The following is a 9,078-nucleotide window of genomic DNA, read 5'->3' on the forward strand; positions in this document are numbered from 1 at the left end:
TGATGTGATCACAGTGTGAAAGCAAATGCATATTGTGCAAAATTGTTTTTGTACCATATATTATAGCCAATTAGCTTGGGAAAACCCAGACAACTTCCGGCAAATTTAGATTTGCTCTGAAAGTTAGTCCCATTTCCAACCAATCAGAAACGTTGGGGCGGGCTTTACACGATGACGACAGCGGTGAGATTTTGAAGCAGCGCTGAATTTACATTAATAATCCACACAAAATTACATTAATAATCCAGAGCATTAAATAATTCACTGAGACAACACATCGTTGTTAAAGTTGATGAATGACTAGCTTGTTTGAACTTGAGGGCACTGCAGACCGTCTTCGTCCTCTCTTATTAAACCACAATAGATGAAGAGAGCGCTCTTGAGGTGAAGAGTGACAGAGCAAATGATTAACAGACCACAACAGTGAAAAAGAGGTGGGGTTGGATGAAGACCACGATCCGCCCCTCGGGACTCGAGGGACACATGAGCGTCTCTCAGCCCAGAGGAAATTAGCACTGCTTGAAATGCGCACTGCCCTCTCATTAACACCTCGTATAAAACACCGGCCCGCTCCCCCCCCAAGGGAGCCACTTCTGCCGATGGTGTGGTAGATAGCCATGAGAGACCCCAGCGGAGACTCTTTCCACTGGCCCGTCCTGCCTCTGAGAACCAGACCTTTGGAAGGTTCACTGGGACGTCCTTGTCCCAGAAGGAGGGGCGTCTTAATTGAATACTCTCTCCCCTTGTCTAGTTATCTCCGGGTAATGGTGGTCTTTATCAGTCGGCGAGCATGTCCTTTTGTTGTGATGGGGATCCATCCAGGTTGAAGTCCCTGTTTTGGGGCCACTGGTGGGAAAAAGGCGGATAGCGACTACACCGCAGTTAATTAAAAAGGGAAAAGATGGCGTCAAAAATCCCTGATTGAATCCGTGCAACCAGCCCACCATTTTAAGAGTGAGCGCATTGGCATTTGAGATGAATGAAGGGACTTAATAGAATTAGAGTGTTTTGATGGTGTGTTTAATACACAGTACACACATGCAGGCCATCATGTGGCTTTAGTATTCATGGGAAGCGGACACCATTGAAGATCTGACTAATCTTCAGTGGACAAATAGAGCGGCAGAACTTGATATTGAGCCCACAGTTTAATCGTTTATAGTGAGATTTAGAGATAAATGAAATGTGCGTTACGTCTAATAATTTTGAATTGTAATGTAACTCTTATAAAATGACAATTTTGTCATAATTTAATCAACTTTGACTATTTATTCTGTGAAGCAGATGTTATTTTCCAGATTGTATTGGCTGCTCTTATATAAACACAATCAAATGGAATATTATGGATAATATTTATTTAATGCGACCGTTTTGTTAACTCAAAGTAAATATTCATGAAATAAAAGTTAATTTATATATGATTATAAATACTATAATAATATTGTAAATACATTTTATTTAAAAATATCTTATTATATAATATTATACATTTTAATATCAACATTGATTGTGGTTTTTCGTGAAAATCTTTAAATTAAATTAAATTTCATGATGGTTTTTGGTTCACAATCACGTAAAGAATTTAATGAATGAATTACAAAATGTTGTGGTTTTTATCAAATATTCCAAATATATATTTTTTTTTTAATTCTTTATTTATTTGTTAAGCACCATAAATGAGTATATGGAAGTGTAATGAGTTAATTATCTCAGAATTATGAGATATAATCAATAATCAAGTCATTAATTCAGAAAAACAGAGCAAAAACTTTTTCCCATGAAAAATGATCTCGTAATTCTGAGATAATTCATTCGTTAATTCAGAAAAACAGTAGATTTTGTTTCCTCGAGTGAATGCAATACGCTTCCCTGTGAGTGAATGATTTTATACATTTTATTTATGGTGATTTTTGGAGCTCAATGTATACATATATATATTTAGACCAACATTTTGGAACAAAATGAGTCAATGAGGACTACATTTTCTTGTTAGTCAAGCTATTCATGTTAAATACGCGGCAAAAGTCATGAAATACTATCTTCCATCCTCATATTGTGATGGCACACTACCTCCTCATGATATGACACTCATTTAATGGCATAAAAGCTCCAAATGTCTCTCATGTCCTTTAGCTTATGGGACGGAAAGCGTTTGACAAGGTCGAGCACGTATGTGGGTGTGGGTGTGGATCAGTGATCGGTCTGGGAACTGCCCTTGGATCAGTTTTTCACAGTCCCTGCAGGCCCCATGGGGCTAGTAAACCCACCAATGACTTTTTCATTGGCTTTGATTCTTATCAGCCTTTCAGACTCATATTCTCAGGGTTTAGACACCTTGCTATGACCCTCAAAATCTTAAAACAAGATAGGCCTTTTCTGTGTTTCTGACGTATTCAGCCCCTACAGTATATGTCTTAGACGGAATCTAAATCTTGTTGAAGGTTTCACGTTATCACATCCCGCCGTATTCGTTTTTCATGTCGGGGATTTAACATTTTGTTCCTTTCCTAAAAGTACATTGTATTTTTTCTTTAAGCCATGACTCACATGAGTGACTTGACAGTATTTTCATACATCCAAGTCCCTTCAAAGCAAGATTTTTTTTTCTTTCTTTTTAATCCCTGTGTTTTTGACACTCCGTAAAACGCTCCACTGGACATTTCTTTCCTTCTCTACCTTTACAGTTGTCATGACAACAGAAACGGCTGTTACATTTCAGACGTTTACAATGATCTGAATTGTCTATTACAACAACAGCACACATTTTCAGGTTTGTGTTTTTTATTTTTGTGGCTTTTTATATAAAATTTGTGAGATATAACATTGCATATATTCATAGATAGATTTGCACCTTACAACAAAGGTCTTTCTACTAAATATCACATTAAAATAACCTTTTTTTTGTTTTGTTTGTTTGCTCATTTAATACCCCAAAAAAAAGACTTAAAGGTACCAAGACTGGTTACTCAATCCTCTGCTAAAAAGCAGATCAAGTTCATACAAGTCAAATAAAGTGACAGAACGTTACTCGATGAATGCGTCATTGCGAGATGGTCGGGTCGGAGGGGTGTTTTGGCCAAAGAAACGAGTGAATGAAGATGTGAATTAATGGTGTACCATGATCACAATGCAAAAGAAGAAGGGTCATCATTACAGAAACACAACATTATCCCGGTTTATCTACACATTCTTGTACCTCCTCCACCATTGTGTTTCGAAACATTCCCATTTACAAAATGGTGATACTTTTTTCCCCAAATAGCATTGTTGCTATTGCCAATGATGCTAATAATACTTTAAGGTCATATTCCATTTGAAATTCCCAGTATGTACACATTTGTCTCAAAGATGCCGGGTCATCATTTACTCACCCTCAATTCGCTCTAAACCTGTAGGATCTTCTGCGGAAACAGAAAAGAAGATATGTTTTATCCACACAATGAAAGTCAATGGGGTCCAAAAAAAAAAAAAATGACACCCCATTGACTTTCATTGTATGGTTCTTACACTCTTAGAAGAAAAGGTTCCATACACTCTCTTTTTTTTTTTTTGGTGAACTATTCCTTTTCTAGGACTTGACTTCTCCAAATGCTCATTTATGTTGTAAAAGTCCAGCTCCTTACCGACGGTGTACCTGATGAGGTGTGGGTACCATTCAATCTGTTTTCTTATCGTTTTCAGGTGGCGATCCTGTCTAAGCAACCAAGTGTGGACTAAAAATCTACCTGACGTTTTCCCCCGTACCAGCGTCTCGCCACGGAGGGCACCTTAGCATCGAAGCGTGAAGAGAAGAGCTGAACAGAAAGTCTTACGTAAGAATATGCTTGCACACGACATACGCTAGTTGAGGTCCACGAAGCACCTGGGGCTCCGGAAATCAGTCCGTCGAGCCCAACTCAGTCATCGCTGGGTGTTTCCGTCCAGCGGGAGGCTTGAGTGATGCAGTCCCTTCGCCGAAGACCTGGACTCCACCGACGAGTCCTGGTCCTCGGTGAAGCTCTCCGGGCTGACGTCCCCGTCGAGCAGGCTCCCGCAGCTGGAGTTCGGGCTCAGCATCTCCTGGAGGAGGTCGTCCCGAACCAGGGTCGCGTCTCGGTTGGCCCGGGCGGAGGCGTCGCCGCCCACCACGTCGTCCTGGTCGTTGAGGAGCTTGGCGAGGAAGTTGATGTACTTCATGGCCAGGCGGAGGATCTCGTTCTTGCTGAGTTTCTTGTCGGGAGGGTGCGTGGGGATGAGCTTGCGCAGCTCGGCGAAGGCACCGTTCACGTTCTGCTGCCGCCAGCGCTCGCGGCTGTTGGTGAAAATCCGTCGCACGACTTTGGGCTGCGAGCCTGTCCCTGTGAACGCAGAGAGAGTATAGTTAGGTTGAATTCCTTTGCAAACACTTGGAGTGTCAAATAACAAATCAGCAGCGTTGAGTGCTTTAACGGTGTGAACACACCTAAGGTGTTCGCTCACTTCTCACTGATAGATTAGCTCTTTATCTCCCCCTATTTAGCCAAGAATTAATTAACCTTTCTATTATCTGTGGCATTTTACATTCAATTATTCAGGGCCATTTCTCTTCCTAGACAGCTCTGTTGGAACAGGGCTATCAATGCTTCACTTTGCCTGATGCACCAGTGGCTTCATATAATTACACCTATTTGAATGGATTCCCAACCTCTTGAGTCAAGGAATAATTTAAAGCATTTTTAGCTATTGTCTTAAAGGGGCAGCGAAGGCAGCGTTATACCTTTTGATGCTCTTCTATATCGTCTAAAAGCAGATTGAGTCATGCACACCGCGTTTTCATCTCATTAGAATCCCACATCTCAGTCTCAGCACTCGCAGCCAAACACATCCACTCGTATTTGCATTTTTATAGGCAACTCGCAGCTATCTCTCGTGCGCATACACTGATTTTTTTTTAGGGGGGTTGGTTCCCATTGGCAACTGTAACCATTTTTTTTCTCTCTTACATGCTTGATTTCTGTCTTTGTTTCACAACAATATTTCGTTCTCTTTTTATTTTAAGAGGAAATGCCTTTTCATGCAATCCAGTGTGATGCAAAGATATTGGTGACGTTTATGGTAATTGTCATATTAACTAATTAATATTTATTCTTTCATTTGGATGAGCAACTAAAGTGGCATTCCTTGCCATTTTTTTTTAATTATCATATAAATATTATTATTATTATATTTTTATTTTTTTATTTTTTTATTTAACAGTCAGACATACATACAAACCAACATAAAAAATGTTTTAGTAAAGAGCATGGATATTTGCATGATTTTTTTCCCAAAAAATGATTAATTAAAATGATATGACACAAAGTAACAGTATGAAGTAGCCTATATAATGACGATCTAAAGCTATTTCGTTTGTTTTACTTTATTATTTTCATTTTGCGTGCTCTTTTCTTTTATCAGATGATGTCATTTAAAATGGTCGAGAATGAGACTGAGATGATGCACTGTAAAAAAAATATTGTTGGTTAAATTTAAAAAAAAATTAACTGAGTAACCTGTAACCTGAAGTAACCTGATTGCTTTAAAATTTTAAACTCATTGAAATGGAAAAATTGAGTTAATACAATGAAGGAGATTAATTTAATCAGAAACTCAAAATATTATGTTATCTGAACCACATACATTATTTAAGTTGATTTGACAAAAGAAAAAAATGTTGTGATGAACATATTTTTTTTTTTACAGTGGGAAATAAGAAAAAAAGAGAAAAACACAGCCAGAGAGTGGCTTACCATACTTGGAAAGATCTAAAATGCTCCTACCATCGCTGATTTCAACCTCATACGGTACAGGTCTGCGTTTCACTCGACTGCTGGGATACATCCCATACTGTTCCACTTCTCCAGCAAAACCACTGAGGAGAAACAGGCACACGAATCAGTACGGTGGATTCAAGCTTTTTCAAATGATCCTTCAAATGTCATTAAACAGAGTTAAAGCACTCAAATATTTCAAGCTTGTAAAATATACACAAATTAAATAATGCAGTTTATTCATATTTATATACTTCAAATGTCATTAAACAGAATAGAAAGCACTCATATACTTCAATTGTACTGAAAAAAGCTTTAAAATATATAAAAAATACATTTCAATGCATTAAATAATGATCCTAAAATGCAGTTTATTCATATGTATATACTTCAAATGTCATTGAACAGAATAGAATAGAATGCAATCATATACTTCAATTGTACAGAAAAAAGCTTGAAAATATATAAAAATACATTTGAATGCATTAAATAATGGTCCTAAAATGCAGTTTGTTAATATAGTTCAAATGTCATTAAACAGAATATAATAGAAAGCACTTAAATACTTCAATTGGACCGAAAAAAGCTTGAAAATATATAAAAAATACATTTGAATGCATTAAATAATGGTCGTAAAATCCAGTTTGTTAATATAGTTCAAATGTCATTAAACAGAATAGAATATAAGCAATCAAATTGTACTGAAAAAGCTTGAAATATATAAAATAATATATAAAAATTATTTAAAATACATTTTATTGCTTTACATTTCTCTTTAACATACTCGATTGCTGATGGAGAAACGAAGTACTTCCATATTTCATAAATATAGAATAGAAACGGAAACGAATCATTATATAACACTGCATTATCAAATAAGGAGAAAACGAACTCTAGTGAACGAAATAGCTACAAAGAAAATGATCGCTCTATTTTGTTTTAAAAAGTTTTATTTATATAAAAAGGCCCTAATTATTTATTTTATTTTGTTTCGGGGTCATTCAATATATATATTTGAATAGGTTGAATAAATCATTGCATCAGAACTTTAGATTTCTCAAATGCCACGGATAATTTCATGCATCATAAAATAAACCATTTTAAACAGACTAGTGCAAGAACATGTTAAAAAAAGAGAAATTAAAGATCTTTGCAACAAAAAAAATGACCATGCACAAAAAAAAAAAGTGTAGGCTATTCAAATGCATGCATCTTTAACTGTGTGCATCGTACAAAAGTGCTGTTACCTGTTAATAGTGGCGAGCGGTTGCGTCATGTTGCTGTAGAGCATCGCTCGTGCCGGGAGAGGGAAAGCGGGCGGACTCAACTGCACCATTCGAGTGTCGCTCAGCGGGTCTCTGGGAGGCAGCGGCAGTGGGATCGGTGGTCTGCACAGCTCGGTGGTCTGCACCTTATGGCTGATGTCTGCCTTGAGCTCTCTGCCTTTTATATCCGCGCTCCCTCCTCTCCTGGACAGCTCGATCACCGCCACTTCCTTTTTTAGCTCGGTGGCGTGGTGAGCCGTTTCCTTGGCAACTCCATTAAGGACGCGGCGCTCCTCGGGGAGGTGATGCTCCCCTGTCTCTGCCTTCGTGCCTTCCTGTTTCCCGCATGCGTCCCCCTCCTCGGGCGGGGGGGAACCGCAGCCCTCCGTGCTCGGGCTCAGCGGAAATTGCTCGGATTTCAGTTTTTCCATCATCCTCAAGTCCAGCTCCAGAAAAACAAAATCCAAACGCTTATAATTAGTGGAATCCAACGGAAATTGTAATTCCAATCCCAACCAATCCAGCGCCTGTTTAGCTTCTCATCGGAGGTCACCTGTGAAAGCACACACCTTTATGAGCGCCAGCGTTATTACGCGCGTCCTCGCTGCGCGCGTGACTGGAACAGTACAGTAACGCAGCTCTATGACAGCACGTGTCTCACACAACTACTGTATCCAAAGCCCTGTGCCATCCAGCAGGTTTGCCTATTAAACGCTCAAATATATTTTAGGGTCCTCCCGTGACTTGACCTTGGCCTGCTTATATATCATCACTCTCCTCATGGTATCTGGAGATAAGCGTGTCACATCGGTGTCTTCGTTGGAAAAGAGCTTATCTTCCGCAAACATTGTTCGACATTTATTTAACAGAAAATAATCTGCATAATTATTACAGGACGTATTCAATAACACCTTTCCAGATTAGCATATTTTATCATATTAGCCTACATTTTAAATGACCAACTTTATTAGCCTATCATTGTTATTATTGTAGCATGATTTCATATGTATAAATTTTAGCGTATTTATTGTGGTGGTGGTGATAGTACTGTCAATAATTTATTTGCGTCTTTTTTACCTAAAACAAAGATTTTTACGTGAGTAATTGCGTCCAATTTTGAACCTTTTATTATTATTGCATAATATTTAAATAGCCTATATATATTTGTGCATGTTAATGGTATTTTGTAATGTTTTCTGTCTCCAGTGGCATTTATGACTCTTAATAATGTATTGCTTATTTTGTGTGTAAACACAACAAGATGGCTAAATATTAATACGTCATACCCAATTTACACACATTTCTACATTTAGCTCTTTCTGTTTTCTCCGTCAATATATAGTTTATTTAATAATGTATTTTATCGTATTTATGTAGGCTATTCAAATTAATTGTTATTATTGTATCCAGCATTAATAACCAACCAGATTTGACGAAAAAAAAATCGTTAGGCTACGTGTAGCTATACGATGTCAAATAGACTAATAATTCGGCAACAAACTTAAAAAAAACAAACAACAAATAATTCATATTTACCATTTAGAAACTAAATCGACCAAAATCTCAGCTTTAGTTTAATAAATGGGAAATCGATGAGATTAGTTCATTTATTGGAGGAGTTATGGTGGCTATTATTTTTAAGCACTAAACGGAAAAGCGGAAAATAGCAGCCGTGAGGAAAATCGAATCGAAATGAATCGAATTTCTTAAGTTTAGATGAAAAGATCACGTCCTAAACGCCCTTTAATTATAAAATAAATGCCAAATCGATTCATGTATTCTGCAGGCTCAAGGGCCTATTTGCTCCAAGACCGAATACAGCCAAATATAAATGATATAAATCATACCTGAGCTTATATTAATCATCTGGCGTCGATAGAAAGCCTAATTACGACCTGCATTGGTATCAAATGAGCCCAGAAACACCAATATTCGCCTCTTACCGTCGTCGGGCGGTGGATGTTAGTGTGTGCATGGAGCCATTTTGTGGAGGGTCATCCATGTCTGAGGTTTTAGATGCACTGAAGTGCTGTGTGGAACTGGAA

General features: G+C 37.9%; 1 protein-coding gene across 1 annotated transcript; it reads right to left on the bottom strand.

The window, feature by feature from the left end:
* Window positions 1–3,537: 3,537 nt before the first annotated feature.
* tal1 (T-cell acute lymphocytic leukemia 1) lies at window positions 3,538–9,066 on the bottom strand. Its single transcript, XM_039682606.2, has 4 exons — window positions 8,977–9,066; window positions 7,016–7,586; window positions 5,778–5,869; window positions 3,538–4,337 (listed from the first exon to the last, which is right to left on the bottom strand). The coding sequence occupies exons 2-4, from the start codon at window positions 7,465–7,467 to the stop codon at window positions 3,901–3,903; spliced, it is 981 nt and encodes a 326-aa protein (XP_039538540.1). The 5' UTR covers window positions 7,468–7,586; window positions 8,977–9,066; the 3' UTR covers window positions 3,538–3,900.
* Window positions 9,067–9,078: the final 12 nt, after the last annotated feature.

This window comes from Pimephales promelas, chromosome 2, assembly GCF_988280905.1.
Source record: "Pimephales promelas chromosome 2, fPimPro1.hap1.1, whole genome shotgun sequence".
NCBI lineage: Eukaryota > Metazoa > Chordata > Actinopteri > Cypriniformes > Leuciscidae > Pimephales > Pimephales promelas.

What these genes read in the sequence shown, in the direction of transcription:
- tal1 (XM_039682606.2), bottom strand. Translation starts at nt 7,467, where the DNA reads ATGATGGAAAAACTGAAATCCGAGCAATTTCCGCTGAGCCCGAGCACG. An exon ending in CCGCTCGCCACTATTAACAG is followed by an intron (nt 5,870 to 7,015) that starts GTAACAGCACTT and finishes GTTTCTCCTCAG; the next exon opens with TGGTTTTGCTGGAGAAGTGG. An exon ending in TGAGGTTGAAATCAGCGATG is followed by an intron (nt 4,338 to 5,777) that starts GTAGGAGCATTT and finishes CTGCGTTCACAG; the next exon opens with GGACAGGCTCGCAGCCCAAA.